We start from the raw sequence: 23,279 nt of genomic DNA, 5'->3' as shown, positions 1-23,279 counted from the left end.
TACCACTCCAGGCTAATTATTTTATTGTATTTTTAGTAGAGATGGGGTCTTGCTATGTTGCCCAGGCTGGAATCAAACTCCTGGGCTTAAGCAATCTTCCTGCCTCAGCCTTCCAAAGTGTTGGGATTATAGGCTTGTGCCTATAATTAGTGGCTTGTCCACTGCATCCAGTCAAGAAAATACTTTCTAATACTGAATGCAGCTAAAGAATGCATGGTAAACCATTATTGTCCAATCAGGATCACTACCATCCAAATGGGACACTCAATCTTTGAGATTCTGAGTGGTGCTATAATACTTGTTGCCTTGGTATCTGAGTGAGCACTTAGTCTAACAATTATCTGGAGGGGTATATTAGGGTTCTCCAGAAAGACAGAACCAATAGAATGAATAGATAGATGGATAGATAGATAGAAAGATAGATTGATAGATTGATAGATATGTGAGGGGATTTTGTTAGGGGAACTGTCTCATGCAATTATGAAGGCTGAGAAGTTCCACAGCAGGCCGTCTGCAAGCTGGAGACCCTGGGATGCTGACAGCATGGCTTACTTCAAGTCCAAAAGCCTCAGAACTAGTGGTATAATTCTCAGTCCAATGCTGAAGGCCTGAGAAGCTAGGGAGTGAGGGCACACTGCTAGTGCAAGTGGTGGAGTCCAAAGACCAGAGAGCCTTGAGTTGCGACATCTAAGTACAAGACAGGAAGAGTGTATCTCAGCTCCAAGAGGTAGAGCAACACATTCACCTTTTCTCTGTTTTTGTTATCTTCAGTCCTGGCCTTTGGATGGTACCCACCCACATGGAGGGCAGATCTTCCCCACCTAGTCCACTCACACTCACGTGTTAATCTCTTCTGGAAACACTTACAGACACACCCAAAGATAATACTTTACCAGGTTTTTAGGTATTCTTTAATCCAGTCAAGATGACACCTAAAATTAACCATCACAAGGGTATATTCAATCTGAATGGCCAAAATTATCTGATAGAGCCTTCATACACTTGTACTCAACAGATGTACTCTTGGGATTAAATGAGTTTATGCTCAAGAAATGATATTAGCCAGGCATAAGGGTGCATGCCGTTGTCCTAGCTACCCTGGAGGCTAGGGCAGGAGGAGTATTGCTTGAGCCTGGCAGCTTGAGGCTGCAGTGAGCTGCGATGGTGCCACTGCAATCCAGCCTGGGTGACTGCGCAAGACCCCACCACAAAGAGAGAGAGGCAGAGAGAGAGAGAAGAAATGGTATCTGTTATTTTACATTAAAAGTTCTAGAACAGGGGAGTGCTATGGTCTGAACGTATCCCTCCAAAGTTAATGTTGGAACTTATGACCCAATGTGATAGTATTAAGAGGTGAGGCTTTTACAAGACAACTAGACTATTAGAGACTCACCCTTACGATGGATGAATGAATGTCCTATCAAAGAGATTCCAAATCCACTATGCTGAGGGCAGAAAACAAACAAACAAACAAACACAAACGAGGTTCCACACAGCACTCATCCTTTTTGCCCTTCCACCCTTCTGCCATGTGAGGACAAAGCAACAAGGCTCCATTTTGGAAGCAGAGAGCAGCCCTCACCAAATCTGAATCTGTTAGTGCCGTGATATTGAACTTCCTAGCCTCTAGAACTGTGAGAAATGTTTCTGTTCTTTTTTCTTTTCTTTTTTTTTTTTTTTTTTTTTTTGAGACGAAGTCTCACCGTTTTTGCCCAGGCTGGAGTGCAATGGTGTGATGTTGGCTCACTGCAACCTCCGCCTCCTGCGTTCAAGGGACTTTTCTGCCTCAGCCTCCCGAGTAGCTGGGATTACATGCGCGTGCCACCACGCCTGGGCAATTTTTGTACTTTTAGCAGAGATGGGGCCTCACGACGTTGGCCAGGCTGGTCTCAAACTCCTGACCTCAGGCGATCCGCCCGCCTCGGCCTCCCAAAGTGCTGGGGTTGCAGCCGGGAGCCACCGCGCCCAGCTGAAATGTTTCTGTTCCTTGTAAATTACCCAGTCTCAAGTACTTTGTTATAGCAGCACAAACAAGTTAAGTAAGCTGTAATATCAGGCTGTCTTCTAATTCCCTATGCTCTGCTGCACAAATTGTATTTCCAGAAGTTCCCATAGGAAGGTCTCAGGAAATGAAATGGATATGAGCTAACCTCATGTCAGGGGGTCAGTCTATGGAGGATCATAATCATACTACATGGTCCACCCTTGCTATAATCTATTCTTTTTTTTTTTTTTTTTTTTTTTTTTTTGAGACAGAGTTGCTCTGTTTCCCAGGCTGGAATGCAATGGTGCGATCTCGGCTCACTGCAACCTCCGCCTCCTGGGTTCAAGAGATTATCCTATCTCAGCCCCCTGAGTAGCTTGGATTACAGGCACCTGCCACCACACCCGGCTAATTTTTGTATTTTTAATATAGACGGTGTTTCACCATGTTGGTCAGGCTGATCTCAAACTCCTGACTTCAAGCAATCCACCTTCCTCGGCCTCCCAAAGTGCTGGGATTACAGGTGTGAGCCACCATGCCCAATCTTATATTCTATTCTTAAGGCCCTCATATATTCCCAAGTACTAGACGGGAGGCAGCCACATTATCTTATGTTCTAGGTATCCTCAGCATCGAATACAGGAGCTAGCCCATATAAAATGGGGTTTTCTCAAGATGGGATTTCACTCTGTCACCCAGGTTGGAGTGTAGTGGTACGATCTTGGCTCACTGCAACCTGTGCCTCCCAGGCTCAAACGATCCTTCCACCTCAGACTCCCGAGTAGCTGGGACCACAGGCACCCACCACCATGCCTGGCTAGTTTTTTGGATTTTTGGTAGAGACTGGGTTTCGCCCTGTTGCCCAGGCTGGTCTTGAACTCCTGAGCTCAGGCAATTTACCTGCCTTGGCCTCCCAAAGTGTTGGGATTACAGGCGTGAGCCACTGCACCCAGCTGTTTTCTGTTTTCTGGCTTTTATTAAGACAGTCTCACTCTGTTGCCCAGGCTGGAATGCAATGGCACAATCTCGGGTCACTGCAACCTCTGCCTCCTGGGTTCAAGCGATTTTTCTGTCTCAGCCTCCAGAGTAGCTGGGATTACAGGTGCCCGCCACCACACCCGGCTAATTTTTGTATTTTCAGTGGAGACGGGGTTTCGCCATGTTGGCCAAACTGGTCTCCAACTCTTGACCTCAGGTGATTCCCACACCTTAGCCTCCCAAAGTGCTGGGATTATAGGCATGAGCCACCGAGCCCGGCCTTGTTTTCTGTGTGTGGGGGGCGGTTTTTTGTTTGGTTGGTTTTTTTTTTTAAGAGATAGGGTCTTGCTCTGTCGCCTAGGCTGGAGTGCAGTGGCACAATCAGCTCACTGCAGCCTTGAACTCTGGGGCCCAAGAATTCCTCCCACCACAGCCTTCTGAGTAGCCAGGACTATAGGTGAGCACTGGTTAAATTTTTAAATTTTTTGTAGAGACAGAGTCTTGTTATGTAGTACAGGCTGGTCTCAAACTCCTAGCCTCAAGTGGTCCTCCAGCCTCAGCCTCCCAAAGTTTGGGAATTACAGGCATGAGCCACTGCATCTGACCATATAAAATGTTAATAAACTGGCCAGGCACTGTGGCTTATGCCTGTAATCCCGGTACTTTGGGAGGCTGAGGCAGGCAGATCACTGGAGGTCAGGAGTTCAAGACCAGCCTGGCCAACGTGGTAAAACCCCATCTCTACTAAAAATACAAAAATTAGCCGGGCGTGGTGGCACTTGCGTGTAATTCCAGCTACTCGGGAGGCTGAGGCAGGAGAATCGCTTGAACCTGGGAGGCAGAGGTTGCAGTCAGCCGAGATCACGGCACTGTACTCCAGCCTGGGCGACAGAGTGAGACTCCGTCTCAAAAAAAAAAAAAAAAAAGGCCGGGCGCGGTGGCTCAAGCCTGTAATCCCAGCACTTTGGGAGGCCGAGACGGGTGGATCACGAGGTCAGGAGATCGAGACCATCCTGGCTAACACAGTGAAACCCCGTCTCTACTAAAAATACAAAAAAAAAAAAAAACTAGCCGGGCGAGGTGGCAGGCGCCTATAGTCCTAGCTACTCGGGAGGCTGAGGCAGGAGAATGGCGTGAACCCGGGAGGCGGAGCTTGCAGTGAGCTGAGATCCGGCCACTGCACTTCAGCCTGGACGACAGAGCGAGACTCCGTCTCAAAAAAAAAAAAAAAAAAATTAATAAACCTTTGTTTATCTGGCTAACGGCTAATAAGCCGTATATTTGTTATTGTGTAAATGACCAAACCAGCACTCTTTCCTACCCTGACCCATCTTTCTACTTCCCACGGGTTATTATACACCCTGTAGACAGGAACCTAACTGCATAGCCTGGGCTCCTTACTCCATGAGCAGGAAGATTTGACAGGCAATAACAATGACATGTATTTCAGATTTCATCTCTGTCTTGATGCATTTTGGTCCTGTTAAGGAATTGAGAGGAAACACTTCTCTATCCCTCAACTAAAACATTGATGGAGCTGACCTAGGAGAAAGAAAGAAGCAAGTGGAGCTTATAGGTCTTCGCCTAGGAGTAAAATGATAAAAATACAGAGCCATCTCTTCAAACCATCAAACAGCCCACTGACTAGAATAAAGCTGTGCATTTACTTGTTGGGACCATGGAAGTCGGAGCCTCCAGAGGTCTGACAGATGCAGGATCCACTGGGCGCTGGCACATCACAGCCACCTACCTCTGGCACCTTCATAATTATCACAGGGGTGACAAGCTGCTTTTCCACGTTCTGCAGTTTACTTCCAGACAGACTAAAGGGTCTATGTCTCTGTCTCACATTTCTTTGGATTGGGAGGAGATTCATTGAAGAAAACGTCCAATAATATTCCAAGGGCAACAGCTTTGTTCTCCAGCCTGCTGAAGTCTTGCCTCTTCATGTTCTATTAAATTTTGCCTGTGTCTAAAAGTAGGTCACCTCACCTTTTGTTCTTCCTCTTTCTCTTCTTGAGATAATCTCTCTGTAGCCACGCAGCCCTCTTAGGTGCCTGGACCCACACCTTTCTGCAGTAACCCAAGGGTTGACGACTCCTCACGCTGATGTTCTGCTGTCTCCAGTGCAGTGCATGAATCCAAATCCAAATTCAGCTCAGCCTGTGAGACCTCCCTTTGCTTGGTCAATTTCTCTTCAGTTTCAAGACACAAGATGGCCAGTTAGATAGGAAATTTTACAGATGATGAAAATGTGTCTTTGCCAGGCATGGTGGCTCATGCCTGTGATCCAAGCACTTTAGGAGGCCAAGGCAGGTGGATCACCTGAGCTCAGGAGTTTGACACCTGCCTGGGCAACAAAATGAGAACCCGTCTCTACAAAAATTTGAAAAGCAAAGCAAAGAAAATATATCTCTAACAATGACTTTATGTCAGATGCAGAATCTGGGCTATTTCGCTCAGAACCCCGTTGGATACGTCCCGTTAGTAATAGTAGTAGGAGCAGGATTAATCTAGTTTCCTCATACTGATCTGAATTTTGGGTCAAGTCAGCCGTCCTTTCTGGCATTTAGAAATTGTTGGGTTTTCCCTGACTCCGTTTCCTAAGACGGTTATCCTTTCTGCCCAAGCCTCAGGCCTTCTTTCTGTCTCTTTTCTGCTTCTGGATGATTCCCTGGGAGTGCATTTGACCTCACTCTATTTCTTTTATATTTAGATTCTTCCCTCTCAAATCCATATTGCCCAGATGCCGTAAGTCCAATCTGCCTGTCTGCCAAAGAGATGGGGTGTCTCTAACATGAATGTCAATACCGAGAAACCTACTGTGTGTACCATACTCCCCCTGCTTACTTCCTAACTGCCTACCATCTGGACACCCCTTCCTTGGGCCTTCATATACATGACTCCCCTACCTTAGGTAGCCACCACCTCCCCTTTTCCCTTGCATGGCTACTCTTACCAAAGAGATGAGGTCTCTCTCCAGCCAAAGTCAACTTATAAAAAACTCATCAATTAGTACCATGCCACCATGCCACTTCAAATATTTTGTTTGGAGACGGACTTTTGCAGTAGCACAATCATAGCTCACTGCAACCTCTGCCTCCCGGATTCTGGTGATTTTCCTGCCTCAACCTCCCCAGTAGCTGGGATTATAGGCGTGTACCACCATTACCCAGCTAATTTTTGTGTTTTTTGGTAGCGACAATGTTTCACCATGTTGGCCAAGCTGGTCTCAAACTCCTGGCCTCAAGCGATCCTGCTGCCTCAGCCTCCCAAAATGCTGAGATTACAAGCATGAGCCATTTATTTTTCTTTTTTTGAGACAGGAGCTCACTCTGTTACCCAGGCTGGAGTGTAGTAGCATGATCAAAACTCACTGCAGCCTTGAACTCCTGGATTCAAGTGATCCTCATGCCTCAGCCTCCTGAGTAGCTGGGACTATGGGTGCACGCCGACATGCTCAGCTCATTCAAAAATTTTTTCATAGAGATGGGCAGTCTTGCTATGCTGCCCAGCCTGGTCTCAAACTCCCGGACTCAACTGATCCTCTTGCTTTGGCTTCCCAAAATGCTAGGATTACAGGTGTGGGCTACTGTGCCTGGCCTTTGATTTTTAGACAGGGTGTTGCTCTGTTGCCAAGGCTGGAGTGCACTGGTATGATCACAGCTCACTGCAGCCTTGTCCTGAGTTTAAGTGATCCTCCTTCTTCAGTCTCCCAAGTTACTAGGACTACAGGTGTGTGCCATCACACCCAGCTACTTTATGAATATTTCGATTCCAAAGTCTGAAAAAAGTTTTCCAGATTCATCTCTCAAATGAGATCTCCAGGTCAAATAATGTCCCTACTGTCAGGAATCCTGCTTCAGAAGCAAGATGCAGCATTTTTCTTTCTTTACTTGCAGCAGGCAGCTAATAACCATTATCCTGTGCTGGACCATCCATGTTCTATGATTTTCTAATGTGTGCTTTACATAAAAAATTAGCTCAAGTGAACCTCACTGTGATATTCCAAGGTACGTATTATTAATCTCTCTTTTTTTTTTTTTTTTTAGGTGGGGTCTCACTCTGTCGCCAAGGCTGGAGTACAATGGCTCATGCCTGTAATCCCAGCACTTTGGGAGGCTGAGTTGGGAATATCCCTTGAACCCAGGACTTCAAGACTAGTCTGTACAACATAGGAAGGATCCGCATCTCTAGAAAAAATAAAAACATAGCCATGCATGGTGGCGTGTGCCTGTGGTCCCAGCTACTTGGGAGGCTGAGAAAGGAGGATCACTTGAGCCTGGGAGGTTGAGGCTGCAGTGAGCCGTGATCATGCCACTACACTCCAGCCTGGGTGACAGAGTGGGACCCTATCTCTAAAAAGAGAGAAAGAGGGAGAGCTTTTAAAATACAGCAAAATGTGCCCACAAGCTGATGGGCCTATTTCTTTTTTTTTAAATAGAGACAGAGTCTTGCTCTGTTGCCCAGGCTGGAGTAGAGTGGCATGATCTTGGCTCACCGCAACCTCTGCCTCCCGGGTTTAAGCGATTTTCCTGTCTCAGCCTCCTGAGTAGTTGGAAATACACACACCCGGCTAATTTTTGTATTTTTAGTAGAGACAGGGTTTCACCACATTGGCCAGGCTGGTCTCGAACTCCTGACCTCAGGTGATCCACCTGCCTCGGCTTCCCAAAGTGCTGGGATTACAGGTGTGAGCCACTACGCCCAACCACTTTGTTTCTTATAGAGCTCAGGGTAGGAGGCTTGAAGATGGGAACAGAAGAAAAAAGGTTGAAGGGCCCAGCTGATGGGTGTCACAAGATAGGAAATTGTTGACAGTCTGCAATGCCAGCAGCATCATGGGTGGTTATCACCAAGACAGAGACCTCAGAACAGGCAGGACTGGGTGTGCTGGCACTCACAGCTACATGCAGATAGAGCCTGCCCCTGGGCCTTGGTGTGTGACCTTATTCCCAAGTGCTTCTTTGGAAAGCTGTACAGTGAGGGAGGTGACGCAGCCTAAGGGCAGGACACACTAGCATGGGAGCAGTGGCAGGCAAGTGGGCTGACTGCCCAGGGATTGTAGAGTCCACCTGCACAGTATGACATCTCCCATCCTTTTGGATAGATTGTTCTATAGGGTGGCCTCCACCTACTCCCAACTCCCAAATCTGACATTCATCCATCTACTTCGCCCTAAGTGCTCCCTAGCACCTGCCCTGAATTTGTTCACTATTGGAACCCCAAATCCAGGGCATCTCACTGGCTGAGATTCAGCTTACTACCTCATTGATGGGGAGACTCTTACGTTGAAGTAGTAATTTTCTGATAGGACCACAAGATGAAGTCATTTTTAATGTGGGTACAAACACTAAATAAATCTTAGTGTTTTGCCAAAAGGAATTTAGATGTTTTAAACGGGTCACAATTAAATTCAAAAAGGGGCTGGACCTGATGGGATGGGTTGGTGAGGCCCAGAGGCTCCACCTCAAGTGCAGTACTGGACATCCCCTCCCAGTACTGGGGGTCTGACCTGTACATAGCCAAGCCCAATACTGGCACAGCCACAGGCCAGGGATGGAGGCTTATGAGTGCACTGGAAAACAGGGAGGACTGAGTCCAGGGTCTCAGGGGGTTTAGTAGTGAGGGCTCCTGTGAACAACCCTTCACTCAGTGGTGTTCATTATTGGCCCCTTCCTTAGTATGTTCCAGCCCTGAGGATACACCTTGCATGCTCTCACCCTTTGAATACCAAAGAAATAAGCAAGGAGGTAACTGATGCCTCAAAGAGATTAATGGTGCCATGATATCTGGGGGCCGGGACCCTGTCCAGCCTAAAAGTATAAGTACCATGGATGAGCAGCGTCTTAACCAGCAACTGGAGATTTCCTGAGGTTTAATGGGGAAAGGAGATTCATATACTAGAAGACACCAGGTGCTTCACATTGCTTCTTTTTATTTTCAACAGTTTCTTTACAACAGTTTCTTTACAACAGTCTACATAGGGATTAACTTCTACATGTACTTCCCAAGCCAGAATCCCCCTTTAGAAATTCAGATTCTATTTCTAACTGTATAGGATGCATCTCCCAAAAGATCCCGTTAACTCAACATCTGTCTACCCCCAACTTCCCCTTTTTTCCCTCACTCACACTGAACATTTGTCTGAAACTGTGGCTGCTTTGTTGCTTCAAGATGCACGCACATCCTGGGCTTCAGTGTCCAAGTATGCAGAATGAAGCATTTGATATGTGCACCCAGCTAGTTAGGCATGAAACAGGGGCACAAGATGGGCTCTGGGTCATAGAAGGTTCTGTCCCCACAGTGAGGACAGGGATTGGCACTAAGCCAGACCATGCTGGGCCGCCCCAATTCGCACAGCAACTCCCTGAGCCTGGCGTGCAGATAGGCAAGTCTCCCCAGGTGGAGGGTACCATGGACGTCCTCGTAACTCTCCAGGGGGACAGGATACAGCACGTGGGTCAGATTGCTCAGCCCAATGAGGTGGTGCAGGAGGTTCTCCAGGACAGATATGGAGATGGGATTCCCGCAGAAGCTTAAGGTCGTCAGCTGGGAGCAGTGGCTCAGGGAAGGCAGGAGGACAAGGAGCTGATCATCCATGATCCCACACTCATCAAAGTCCAGGTCCTGGAGGGTGGCAGAGGCTCTCTCCAGCAGAGCTTGGAGGGGCTCGGGACTTACATCGGTCAGCATGACCCCACTTAGACTCAGGACACTCAGCTGACTGACGTTGGGGCTCTGGGACAGATGTATCACATCGCCTTCCGAAAGCCGGCAGTTAGTTACTGAGAGGGTTTCCAAGGGATTCATCACGTGCCTGCAAACAGACAAAGCAGTTAGTGCTGGGGAATGGTGGTAGTGGGGTGGGGAGACTGGAGAGAGGCCCGTTTCACCGAAACCCAAAGTTTTCCTGATGATGGTTAACCCCCAGGATGCCATGTTGTAAAGGAGCATTCAAGGGAGTACAAGTTCAGGTGCAGTCCTTTCTCCATTATTTGCTGCATAAGTGGGTCAAGTAAACAAAGATCTCAAACACTCTCTTGGCTGACCTGTGAGGCGGGGTCCAACACAGACCTCTTCGGTGGTGTGAGCATGAACTGAATTGAGAGAGCCTGATTTGATGTCTCAAGCAAGGAAGGGCATCAGTGAATTTTAGTATTTGAAGATACAACCGAAAATACTTTTTCAACTCAGGCTTCCTCTGCCACTGCCTGGGCTCCAGTCACCTGTATCTCTGTGCCTGATGAAGCTACTGGGGAGTAGTCATAGAGGACAAACTTGGGCAGGGTCAGCAACATCCAAAGGGGGTTCCCAGGCTGCAGGGCTACCTTAGATCACTGCATCATCAGCAAACCACCTATCAATTTTTGCATTTCCTCACTCTTGTTCCTTCTCCCACATCTCCAGAATCCTGCATTTCCCACCTATTACCTTGAGTTCTAAATCACACTTTACAGACAGGAAATTCGAGTCGGGTTTAGAGGGAACAGCTCATGTTGAGAAGCTGGTGAGTACACAGCTTACAATTTCTTTTTTTTTTTTTTTTTTTTTTTTTTTTTGAGACGGAGTCTCGCTCTGTAGCCCAGGCTGGAGTGCAGTGGCCGGATCTCAGCTCACTGCAAGCTCCGCCTCCCGGGTTCACGCCATTCTCCGGTCTCAGCCTCCCGAGTAGCTGGGACTACAGGCGCTGCCACCTCGCCCGGCTATTTTTTGTATTTCTTAGTAGAGACGGGGTTTCACCGTGTTAGCCAGGATGGTCTCGATCTCCTGACCTCGTGATCCGCCCATCTCGGCCTCCCAAAGTGCTGGGATTACAGGCTTGAGCCACCGCGCCCGGCCCACAGCTTACAATTTCAAATCTCACCTTTGACGGGCTTTCCCTTCTTCAATGCCCTCCTTGCTTATTTTCGGTCATCTTAGGCATCACTTCCTAAGGAAGAATGCCTAAAGGCACCCTCGCCAGACCCCAACCTCCCATTACAGAGTTTTCTAACAAGGAGTCACTGTTAATAGCATCTATCCTAATGTATATCTCTAACCCTAATGAGTAGGAGTTACGTGATATCATGCTTGGGGACAGAGTGGTGAACAAGACATGTTAACTGGTAGTGACTTGCTCACTCTTGCATTATCAGTGGCTGGCACATGCTAGATGTCCTTTATTGTTTACTACAATAAAGAAGGGCTTGCTCTGGTCTGCAGAGAAACCTCACCATCCCTTACCTGAGCAACTGATCCAGGCGGCCTCTAAGGAAAAATAAAGAGTCCACATAGAGAGCCTGGAGGCACGGCAGACTGAGGAACTGAGAGGTGAACTGGGCGATATACTCCTCTTCCTTCTCCGGGGAAATGGAGGAAGATGCATGGATGTGGGAGAGGAGGAGTCTACGCAGATTAATCATCTGGCCCAGGTAGGGAGAAAATTTTGCCAAGGTGGGTAGCTTCCAGGTACAAGTCACTTCCAAATCTTCAATAGAGTCCAGCTGTACCATTTTCAGGATCATCTTGATATTCTGCATGGGCATTGCAAAAATCTTCAGCTTCTTACAGCACAGGTGTAGTACATTTTTCTGTCGCTTCACTTTCTCCATGAGGTAAGAGAACAACTCATCACAGGCACCTTCCTTGAGGGACAGGTCTACGAGCACCTCTATTGGAGTGAAGGGCTGCTCTGCCTCTGTGCTCAAACCATCTACTTTCCGCTTCTTTCTCATAGGCTGAGCTGCTTCTGGCTCTGGAAATGAGTAGAGACTGGCCCTGTTTCCAGACCATACAGTCCAGAAGTCCTGATGAGAGTTCTTCCGTAAATCTAGCACTTCAAGTTTCCACCTCCTGTGGGGAAAAACACGTTAATAGCCGAGATGCTTTAAAATCAACTCAAGATAAGACCATGAGTCTCATAATGTGGGTAAGAACCCACCAAACAACTGCCTTAGATCTGCACTTTTACTCCATACATCAGAAAGGCATCAGTTGCTCCCTTTCCCACTAGGATCCTGGGATCCTTCCTGGTCACCACTTCCTGCCCCACCAGGAGGAAGCAGGTGCATGTTCCTTCAGACACCTGCATTTTAATCAGTGCCCCATGTCCAGAAGCCCATTCCAAGAGTGACCCCTGCAGTGGCCCCCAAGGCCTCCCTGAACTTCCTTGCTGGCACCATCGGAGCCTCTGGCCCAGCCTTAGGTGCTCCATGCTCCCTGACCCCGGCTGCATCCTGCTCAGGTTCCCAGGGCCCCACATGAAGCTGCTAGATCACCCTTACCTGGGGCGAACCTCCTGGGTAAGCAGCACATCAAGTCCATCAAGCACAGCCTTGAAGGTCTCCAGGTGAAGCTGTTGTCCCTTCATCAGCACTCCCAAAGGGAGGCAGGTGAAGGGCCAGGCCTGCACCATTGCCTTCAGGGTCTGGCTATGTCTCCCATCAAAGGCTGCTGTGAAGAGTGGCGGGAAGAGCTCCCTGGGCAGCAACTCCAGGGCGGCGATGGCCAGGGCCTCATCCTTCAGCAGGCTCTGCCCCGCCAGCTCCACAAGTCTCCGTGGGCTTGTCCACACGCTCATGCTGATGTATCGGCTCTGAATGGAACCCTGAGGAAACATACAGGGAACAAAGCATCCCTTTCAGCCCAAGCATAAGCAACTCTATCTTTTCCTCGCCCTTCTGAGGGACCAACTCAGGGCCAAAGTCACTGTGCTAGCAACAGCAGGGGAGTTCTCAGTTTATCCCGATTCCATTCTGCACTCGGTGGCCACAAAGCCACAGCTCTGCTGGCATCAGGATGAGCATCTCATCAAGTGTAGAGGAGGAAACAGGATGGCCACTGGCCCCATCCTGTATCTACCCACTACTCTATTTAATTCTAGTCCCCCTGGGAAGTAAGAACTAAGGAGCCTGAGAGCTGAGCCTACTCATTCCGGGAAAAAGCTTCTGATGATCACTCAAAGACAATTCAAACGGGAGTGTCACATAGCCCAGAACAGCATCCTTCTCTGCTCCAACAAGCCAGATGGGAAAGATTAGGGACACATACACAATGCACAGTGGGTGCCATTATATTTCACCAAAAAATTTTAAATGAGAAACTACAGAAGCAGCCCAACAGTATTACACAGCAATTGGAAGTAAAATTAAAACAAAACAAAAAAAAACCATTCTGAGACATGTATTTTAACTGTGTCTCTTTTACATATATGAAGAGTTATTACTTTGACATGGAAATCAAGGGAGCAAACAATTCACAGTAAAACAAAGCCTGGTTCTTTTTCCCCAAAACATTAGTTTTAAAATGGAGAAATAAAAATTGTGTATATTTATGGTGTACAATATGATGCTTTGAAGTATGTATACATTGTAGAATGGGTGCCTTAAGCTAATTAACATATGTATAATCTCACGTATGTGTGGTGAGAACACTTAAAATGTACTCTTAGAAATTTTCATGTATACAATACATTATTAACTACAGTTACCATCTTGTATACTAGATGTCTTGAAAAAGCCTCCACCCTCCAGCACAGTGGCTCATGTCTGTAATCCCAGCACTTTGGGAGGCCAAGGTGGGATAATGGCTTGAGCCCAGGAGTTCAAGACCAGCCTGGGCAACACAATGAGACCTCATCTCTATTTTAAAAAAAAAAAAGAAAAAAGAAAATGTCTTTAATTCCAAAGCATCTGACAAAAAGAAAAAAGAAAAAAAGAAAAAAAGAAAAAAATCTATGGAATATTTTTTAACTTTTTAGTTAAAAAAAGCCTTACTAGTAAATCACTAAAAAGTTAGAGAATCATAAATGATGCAAATTATAATTGCTTGCCACATACTATCTAAATTGTAATAAAGTAAAATTCCAACTAATTAGATATCTTTTATTTTCCAAAAAAGCTGTTTAAGAAATTATTTTTTAACATATACAAAATGGCAGAAATCAAAATGTTTGGGATTCAATATAAATAATAAATGTTCCAGGTAATGGCTATACTAATTGCCATAATTCGATTACACACTATATATGCATCAACTAAAATATCACATGTACCCTACAAATATATACGATTATTGTGTATCCATTAAGAAATAATCCAATAACCAAAGAAAAATGTTTGGGATTAAGGCAAAACTACATTTAGAGGCAAAAGCAAAGCTTGTTCCTTTGTAAGGAAAGAAAAAGGAAAATCATCTAGGCAGCATTGGCCCTCATGGCCCATGGAGACCCTGGGCTGACAGTGGGAAGGTGGCAGTGGCCATAGCCTGAGGTTCCCGACTCACCAGACCCAGGTGTGGTGCAGAAGCCATCTGCCCAGACCTCTGAGAGGACCACAACATTGACTTCAAGGCCTCTGGGTCCCTCCTCTAGCACCTCAGAAGCTATTATTGCCCTTTCTGGGCATCCTTCCCCTTTCAACTCCACGCTGCCAATGAGAGAGCCAAATCTAATTACATTCCTGGATTTCCAGCCAGTGAATCCTGGTGGGGTTTTTTACTTACTTCAGGTTCAACTGATTGAATGGGATGTCCATTTACAAAACGGAAAGAAAAAGTGAACAAAACCACCCAGAAAGTGTAACTGTTGGGGGAATTTTTGGCCACATCAAAATTACCCAAATACTCCAGTTAAGATAGCTTTATGAAGAGCATCATGTCATTACCCCTCCCCACTCCCAAACAATCCCCAAGTATCAAATTGTCACTTATACTCCGTGTTCCTTAACACAGCAAATCACATGCCTATTCAGGGAGAAAGGAAGGTACAATAGAGGGGTGGCTGGTCTTCCAGACTTTGAAGGTCAAGGCTGTCCTGAAGTAAGCTGGGTCAAAATTACACTACAACTAGGAGTTAGCCAGAAGTAAGGCTGGGCATTTGTAACGGGACTGAGTGGATTACCACAAAGACAGATATTCTTTTGGGGGGTGGAATTGAAAGACTTTGGCCTGGATGGAGTAGAGAAATTAAAAAGGGGAATGGCTAAGGAAGACAAAAGATAGTTCCAGTAAAGCCAAGGTAATCACTGGGACAGGGAGGGAGTTCAATTTTCCTCCCTCCCTAGAGGGAAAGGGTGTTTTCTGCCAGAAAGTCAGGATCCTCTTGGCAAACAGCCTTGACAAGATTAAACCTAGGAATGTGGGCTGGAGAGGTGGGATGGAGGGTAATGTTGGTGACCCAACCTAGGACAGCAACATTTTCAAGTCTGAAAGACCCCGTGGTTTCTTAGGAATCTTGGAGCCAGGGAGAGAAATAAACAAGAGCCAAAAGCACACATCCCTGCCATTAAGGAAGTTCTCAGAAGACCTTCTCTTTATAGTTAGGTGTCCTTTTCCACACCGGGGCTGTTCACAAGCAGCAGGTCAGGCCTTTACCCCAAACATAATCTCCAATGGCCAGTCCCTTCCTAAGTATTACTAATGTTTCCACACTTCAAGGAAACAGCTGACGCCTTCTTGACCCTAAGCTTCTCAGGCACAGAGATTCTGGTCAGCGAGATGCAATCAGGCCTATCAATTAAGACTCAATTTTTCCCTCTTTCCATGCTAGGCACTGTGCACAAATACATTTTCTCTCACAAAAATTGAAGTTACATTTGGCATTTAAGGATCTGCTTAGGGATGATTCCTATCCTGGGCCTGATCACCCATTGGTGCTTTTGAAGTTTCGGAACCTCTCCACCCAAAGAATTCTCCAGGCCATTCTCTGCCTCATGCACTGTGACGTCCCCACAATGCTTATATTCTACTGGCAAGTGACCAGCTGGAACGTCTTGGGGCCTGGCTTTGTTTGCTCTGGCCTGCCTAAGGAGGCTGTAATTCGTTGAAGGGTGTTTTCCATTTCAGTTCTCTCTCTGGAGACTATTTTCTCCTACTTTTCACCCTCAACACCAAACGGCCTTTGTGAAAATTGGGTTAAACTACAATTGGTTCAAAATTTCCTTTAATTCCCAGGCAATCATCTTTACTCATCAGCCACGGAAGACTGAGATTAGTAATAAAGGTCACTGTCAATGTCCCTAATTATCAAGCACCTACTGGGCACAGCAAAGGCAGCAGCAGTTCTCATTCATTACCTCAAATAGCCTTCACAGAAAATCTAAAATTCACCATCATTTTCATTTTTAGTCTTGTAAGTCCTTGACTCTTTCTGGGGAAGAACCTGCTCAGCTCCAGGCAGGCAGGAATTGGTAGCCCTTACGTGAGGAGTTTAGATAGATCTTCATTTCCCTGCCTATCAAACAATCTAAGTGTCAGAAAGGGCTGATAAGCTTCACATAAACCATGGAAAAACAGGAAAACTGAGAAAGTCCAACAGTTAGGGAAGTTTCTATGGGATCCCCGCTTCCAGGAGATCCAAGGGAGGAGGAGGGACTGTGATGAAGTGTGAGTTGTGCAATCTCTGAGCTGTGCAATCTCCCTGTGAGGCAGTGACACTCCTCCGTCCAGCTTCACACCGCCAGTTTGCCAGTGGCACTAGAGGAAGCAGCACCAGGAGCACATTTGCACAAAGGTGCTGTCCTTCCTCCCAATGTAAGGGAGGAGTGAAAAGACTGGGGCCCAGCATGACTCCTAGGGTCCGGGGCACGAATTGGGGAGGTATTTCTGCATGTCCTGTCTACTAGTTCTTAAGGTCCTTGTGGGCTGCACAGGCCAGAGTGGCCTCTGAGCTCATCATGGGGGTGGTCTGCACCCTCTTCTCTAGTCATAGAATCCCAATGGGGACCCCCAAAGTATCTGCACCAGGTCCTTCAGGTCTTTTTTTTGGAGTGCAATGGCACTATCTTGGCTCACTGCAATCTCCGCCTCCTGGGTTCAAACAATTCTCCTGCCTCAGCCTCCTGAGCAGCTGGGATTACAGGCATGCACCCCCACGCACGGCTATTTTTTTGTATTTTTAGTAGAGACGGGGTTTTGCCACGTTGGCCAGGCTGGTCTCAAACTCCTGACCTTCAGGTGATCTACCCGCCTAGGCCTCCCAAAGTGTTGAGATTACAGGTGTGAGCCACCATGCCCAGCCTCTTTTTCTACTCTTTAAAGACAGGGTCTTACTATGTTTCCCAGGCTGGTCTTGAACTCCTGAGCTCAAGTGATCCACCCGTTTCAGCCTCCCAAAGCGCTGGGATTACAGGCGTGTGGATCCTAACAGCACCCAATACAGGCGAGCGGATACCAACAGCACCCGAGCATGACCCCACAGTCCAATGCACACGGTCATCCTTGAGTCTCTGGTTCCAGTACGAGTCTCCACGCTTCAAGTCAGGTTGCATGTCCTCCCTGATCTCCCCAGGAGGCACCCAACATTCTTGTTGTTCACTTCTCAAGACGAACACTTACCCCTAATGGCCCAAGCCCATGGGGCAGTGAGATCAGAGCCTCCCTGAACTCATGCTCTCTGACACCACTCGGAAATGTGGGCTGTAGCGTCTGACTACCCCATGCAAAGGTTCTGAATCTAATCTTGGCTTTGGCAATAAGGTCCCCAATACATTAGGATTTTTTTTTTTTTTTGAGAAGGAGTTTCACTCTAGTCGCCCAAGCTAGAGTGCAATGGTGCCATCCTGGCTCACTGCAACCTCCACCTCCTGGGTTCAAGCGATTCTCCTGCTCCTGTCTCAGCCTCCTGACTAGCTGGGAGTACAGGTGTGGGCCACCATGCCTGGCTAATGTTTTTCTATTTTTAGTAGAGACAGAATTTCACCATTTTGGCCAAGCTAGTCTCAAACTCCTGACCTCAGGTAATCTGCCCGCCTCAGCCTCCCATAGTACTGGGATTACAGGCATGAGCCACCATGCCTAGCCTAGGGTTCTTTTTTTTTTTTTAGAGACGGAGTCTAGCTCTGTCCCCCAGGCTGGAGTGCAGTGCCATGATCTTGGCTCACTGCAACCTTCGCCTCCTGGGTTCAAGCGATTCTCCTGCTTCAGCCTCTTGAGCAGCTGGGACTACAGGCGCATGCCACCACACCCCGCTAATTTTTTGTACTTTGGTAGAGACGGGATTTCACCGTGCTAGCCAGGAATGGTCTCAATCTCCTGATCTCATGATCCGCCTGCCTCGGCCTCCCAAAGTGCTGGGATTACAGGCACGAGCCACCAGGGTTATTCTTAGACAAAGACAGCAGGAGGAGCGAAATGCTCTTTTGGGGAAATGACCGGAAACAATAAAAGCGGCTCCTGCCTCTTCCTCTACTGTGAGGGACCTCAGGATGCAGCTCCCATCTGGCTCAAGGGACAAGGACAGAGGGAACAGGGCTTCTCTGAGCACCTCAGACAGCTCAGGGGACCTTCTTACCCGCAAACGTCTTCGTTCCATTTTGAAGCGATTTAGGCTGGCCTCAGGACCTCCAACGTTTGGATTTCTAGGTCTCAGTCACTTGTCTCCACGCACGTCTAAGAGTAATAATCAAAATGCTCCAAAAAGAAGGACACATGTATAATATTTAGGAAGCAACGGTCTCCTGTAAAAACCTCCGCAAATACTGCTGAGGAAAGTGACAACTGGCGACTCAATCTCGCCCTTTCATTGCAAATCTCTAGCTCCAAACCCGAGCACCAGTGTCTCCTGGGCTGAACCAGGGCGCAGGAGGAACAACAGACCATGTGGTCGGTCACAAGTGACCCCTGTGGTCAAGGACCCTGACTACCGTCCTCTAGCCACATTTCTGCCTCTGCTCCCGCCTTCCTAGGACGCCTACGTCACTACCTGGGCCGTCCCCAACCCCCAGCACCTTCAGAGGGGCCGAGTCCCAGAGCATCCACCGCATTACAAATGCGCACCCGCCCAGAGGAGCTCCAAACACGAGCATCACGGCCTCGGTTCAAGGCTTCGTGACAGCCACAACTCCTCAACTGTGGCCAATTTTCCGGGGCATGCGGCCCGGGGTGACCCAAGTGGCGCATATTATTTTCTTTGGTCTTCAACCCATTTCTGGAGAGAAAACAGGGACCCGGGACAGGGGTGGTGCCGGGGCACAAGCCCAAGGTCACCCTGTGGGGAAGCGGAGGAATCACGGCTCGAACTTACGTTTTTCCTCAGAGAGAGCACCACTCCGCGAAGTCGCTGGAAGGAAAGAACCAGACGATGGCTCAGCAAGCGCCCTAGCGGCTGTGGCGGGGCAAGCAGCCTGGCCTGACCAATCCCCGTCTCTCAGTCCTTCCAGGGCAAAATCTCACGAGATCCAGCGAGGTCGCCCAGAGAGTCGAGAGGGGCTCATTTTCAAGGAGTGGGAGGAGGAGGAGCAGTGGGGGGAGGAGCAGAGAAAAGGGAGCAGGAGGAAGGGAAAAGGGGAGACAGGGTTGGGGAGGAGATGGGGGTGGAGAAGGAGGGGGTGGAGGAGGGGTAGGAATGGGGGAGACAGGGTGGAGAAGCGGTGGGGTGCGGAAGGAACATAGGGTGGGGGAGGGGTCGGGATGGAGGAAGGGAAACAAAGAGTGGCGAAGGCATAGGCACGGGGAAAGGAGACAGGGTGGGGGAGGGGTGGGCATGGGGGAAGAGAGACAGGGTGGGGGAGGGGTGGACATGGGGGAAGGGAGACGGGGTGGGCATGGGGGAAGGGAGACAGGGTGGGGGAGGTGTGGGCATGGGGGAAGGGAGACAGGGTGGGGATCCGAGAAGAAAGAAAGTGTGGGGGTGGGGGATGGAACACGTGGGGGAGGGGTCGGATGGGGGAAGAGAAACAAAGAGTGGCAGAAGCCCGTGGGGATTGGGAACGGAGACAGGGTGTGAGAGGGGTGGGGATGGGGGAAGGAAGACATAGGGTGGGGGAGGAGTGTGGATGGGAGAAGGGAGACAGGGTGGGGGAGGGGGAGGGGATGGGGAAGGGAGACAGGGTGGGGGAGGGGGAGGGGATGGGGGAAGGGAGACATATGGTGGGGGAAGGTATGGGGGAAGGGAGACAGGATGTGGAGGAGGGATGGGGGAAGGGCGACATAAGATGGGCCGGGTTGGGATGGGAGAAGGGAGACCGGGTGGGGGTGGGGATGAGGAAGACAGAGATTGGGGGAGGGGTGGGGATGGGGAAGAGAAACAAAGGGGGAGGGGGAGAGAAGAGAGGCAGAGAGTGGGGGATGGGTGGGGATGTGGGAAGAAAGAAAGGGGAGAAGGTATAGAGGGGGGAAGGGATGGGGAAGGAATGGAGGGGGGGAAGGAATGGAGGGGGGAGGGAATGGAGGTGGGAGGGAATGGAGGGGGGGGAGGGAATGGAGGGGGGAGGGAATGGAGGGGGGGTGGGGATGGGTGAATAGGTGACGCCTGCGGCCTTTCCCACCCGACAGTAGGGTGGGGGCAGGGTGGAAAAAGGGGGTGCAGTGGGCAAATGGAGAGGCAGTGGGGAGGTGGGGGAGTGGCTGGGAGTGTGGGATGGAGTATTCTGGGATAACGGAGACGGCCAAGTCTGGACTCTGTCCTGGGCCTGTGCTTCTGGCGACCTCCCTTTTCCTCAGTTGGATGCGGGGTGCAGGGGCCGGTTCCAGGGTCCCGTGAGCTCAGGTCCTCGCCCCACCCCGCCCCGCTTGTCTAGAAAAGACGCCCCTGCCCTTGGCTGGGCAAATCTCTGGATTTACCTACTTCTGTAACCCCCTGGGCTGGAAAGACCCACTGCCCCCGGGATTCTATTAACTTACTCTCTGTCTGGAGTGCACGTTCCTCGCTGCTGCCGGGAGTCAGTTTTCCACAACTTTCTGAGGCCCGCGCATGCTCCCCTCGACTCCCCGTGTTTCCGCTCTCCACGCATTCACGCCCCTCCCCTCCCGCGAGCCTGCAGAGGAGTCAGCCATGCTTTCCCTACAAGCAGGGCTGCTCCTTTTGTCGCCAGTCGCCAATACAGACCTGTTGACGGGTCACGCCTGGGAAGCGGGTGGGGTGTCCAGGAGCGGTGTGGAGGCGCGGCAGGCCCAGCTTTTGACTGCCGGGTAGCTGTGCCCTGAAGCCCCGCCGGAATCTCGCCTCCGGGACCAGCAGGGGGCACTGGAGTCAACAGGGACTGTTTGCAAAACTCACTTCCTCCCAGGCCCTCTAGGGGGACGGTCAAGCTTCTGCAGAGATGGGGAGGATCTTTCCTGGTGAGGGGAGAGGGAGGGGCTAGGAGTCAAGCGGAAGGACTCCCTGTTCAAGGCCGTTCAAGGGACAGGACAGGCGAGGAATCTCTTTGGGTCTTTTGAATTGTTTTCTCGGTCAGGCCTGGAAAGTACTCAGCCTCCACAAACTGTCTTTTCCTGAAAGGGGTCGGGGGCACCCCAAATCTCCTGCCACAGGCTATGATGGCCATGGTGGCTAACAGCAACAGGCAGTGTGGTGAGGCTGGCTATCTTTTCGTGGCTCTGTCCTGCCGTTCCCCGAGGTATCGCCATGCCAGCGAACAGAGCTGCAGGTTCCCAGCTGCACTGATGAATGCACGAACAAAACGTAGGTCCATACAAAGGAAGTCATTACATTGATCCAGATTCGACCTGGGATTGTCGCATAAAACAGGGCTGATAAAAACCGTCGTGTTTTTTTTCACTTTGAAAATACTCAGCCTCCCCCCCTCCGCTTGAAGCATTCAGCAAAGGTTTGTCCTTGAGTGGCTGTGGATGCTCAAGGACTTACGATTTCTGACTTTATAAATAGGGTGAAAACAAAAAACAAAACAAAAAGACCATTGTTTTAAAGTGGCCGTTGTAACTAATTATCTCAAGAAAGCAAACAGACTGGTACTGAAAGTTACACAGGCAGGCGGCTCCCTGGGAGGGTTGCCCAGGACTCCTTTTCTGAGACCTGAGCAGGGAGCAGCCAGAGGAGCTTGAAGGGATGGAGTTCAGGGCATGGAAATGGGCTGCACACATCTTCACAGAGTAAGGCGCTTGTCCGGTTTGAGAAGGGAAAGAAACTGGGGCAGAGGGCTGATGAGAAGGCAGCAGATGGATAGTGCGAGATTGAAAAGGGGATCCATTTGAAGACTGGTCACCATTATTTATTTTCATCATCTGATTGCTGTTGCTCTACGGAGCTCTATGCATGGAGAACAAGTTGGGGAGTGGAGCAAATGTCAGGGAGGGGAGAGAAGTGAGTGAGTATGACCTTGATCCAGCCTCATAGGACAGAGTGTGGTCATAGAAGTCCACAGAGGAGGACAGATAGGGAGGAATCATGGCATGGCCAGGTTGCAGAGCAAGAGGGAGAGAGGAGAGAGGATTGTGGAGGATACCTGCAGAGTGCTGACTGTCAGTCGAGGCTGGTCCTTTCTTTTATGGCAATAGGTGTGTGAAAGTTGCAGATACTAAAATACACTCGCTTTTTGTTGACCCAAAGTAAAACCCTGAGGGTATGAAAGGGAAGAGCTCATGCTTACAAGGCTGAGATAAAAGCTGTTTCAGGAAACTGGACACGGTTGGCTCAACCCTGTAATCCCAGCACTTTGGGAGGCCAAGGTTGGAGGATCCCCTGAGGTCAGGAATTCAAGACTAGCCTGAGCGATATAGCAAGACCCCATCTATATTTTTAAAAAGGGATGGCTGTCTCAGGACTTTCTGAAATAGCCCTGCAAGGCATTCCTGTTTTAGGACCACAACAATTCAGATAAGATGCTTTTGAAAGAACACCTGCCCAGGAACAGCATCTCCACCAATGAACTGATGCCATCTGTGGTTTTGAGTCTCCATAACCAGTGAACTGTTTCCAAGCAACTTATTTAAACCTCTTTTTTTGCCAATACAACCTTCCCTTTGCCCTCCCCTCTTCAGATGCATATGTGGCTTGCTATGGCTGTACATCTTAGGTTATAATGCTTTTTTTCTTTTTTTTGTAGATTTATTTTTATTTTTATATTTATTTTTTGAGACAGGGTCTTGCTTTGTCACCCAGGCTGGAGTGTAGTACATAATCGTAGTTCACCACTGCCTCCAACTCTTGGGCTCAAGCAATCCTCCCACCTCAGCCTCCTGAGTAGCTAAGACAGCAGGCAAGTGCCACTATGCCCAGCTAATTTATGTATTTACTTTATTTAAAAAAATTTTTTTTTTGTAGAGTCTCACTGTGTTGCCCAGGCTGGTCTTGAACTCCAGGCCTCGAGTGTTCCTCCCACTTCGACCTTCCAAAGTGCTAGGATTACAGGCATGAGCCACGGTGCCCAGCCTATAATTCTGTATTCTGATTCCTGAATAAATTAAAAAAATTTGGAGGTGTTTTTTGTCTGATGGTTCCTTTTGGTCAACATTTGGAATGGGAGAGGAACAGTGTGAGGGCAAACAAATGCTTTGCTGAGCTCTGGGTAGTTTTTTTGGATAAGACACACAAAATACAATAAGATGTCTGTAATGTTTGATTTTTTTCCAGGTTTCTTGAGGTATAATTGACAAATAA

The 23,279-nt window shown here is 48.7% G+C and overlaps 1 protein-coding gene across 6 annotated transcripts; it reads right to left on the bottom strand.

The window, feature by feature from the left end:
• Positions 1-8,880: 8,880 nt before the first annotated feature.
• Positions 8,881-21,358, bottom strand: LOC126929636 (melanoma antigen preferentially expressed in tumors). 6 transcript variants are annotated; one of them, XM_050746174.1, is made up of 6 exons: positions 20,564-21,358; positions 18,966-19,001; positions 18,234-18,352; positions 12,229-12,551; positions 11,189-11,797; positions 8,881-9,782 (listed from the first exon to the last, which is right to left on the bottom strand). In XM_050746174.1, exons 3-6 carry the CDS (start codon positions 18,252-18,254, stop codon positions 9,206-9,208), a joined length of 1,530 nt encoding a protein of 509 aa, XP_050602131.1. In that variant the 5' UTR covers positions 18,255-18,352; positions 18,966-19,001; positions 20,564-21,358; the 3' UTR covers positions 8,881-9,205. The 6 variants fall into 6 exon arrangements, with proteins under 6 accessions (XP_050602131.1, XP_050602132.1, XP_050602133.1 ...); XM_050746175.1 differs by having other exon boundaries at positions 18,234-18,331; XM_050746176.1 differs by having other exon boundaries at positions 20,769-21,358.
• Between the last annotated feature and the right edge of the window lie 1,921 nt (positions 21,359-23,279).

Source organism: Macaca thibetana, chromosome 10 (assembly GCF_024542745.1).
Source record: "Macaca thibetana thibetana isolate TM-01 chromosome 10, ASM2454274v1, whole genome shotgun sequence".
Lineage (NCBI taxonomy): Eukaryota > Metazoa > Chordata > Mammalia > Primates > Cercopithecidae > Macaca > Macaca thibetana.
The sequence above is the reverse complement of the archived record's forward strand: the minus strand, read 5'-3'. Positions and strand labels throughout refer to the sequence as shown.

Coding starts and splice junctions, on each gene's coding strand:
- LOC126929636 (XM_050746174.1), bottom strand. CDS start 18,254: ATGGAACGAAGACGTTTGCGG. Junction 12,552..18,233: donor TGGAACGAAGACGTTTGCGG/GTAAGAAGGTCC, acceptor ATGTTTCCTCAG/GGTTCCATTCAGAGCCGATA. Junction 11,798..12,228: donor ACCCAGGAGGTTCGCCCCAG/GTAAGGGTGATC, acceptor TTTTCCCCACAG/GAGGTGGAAACTTGAAGTGC.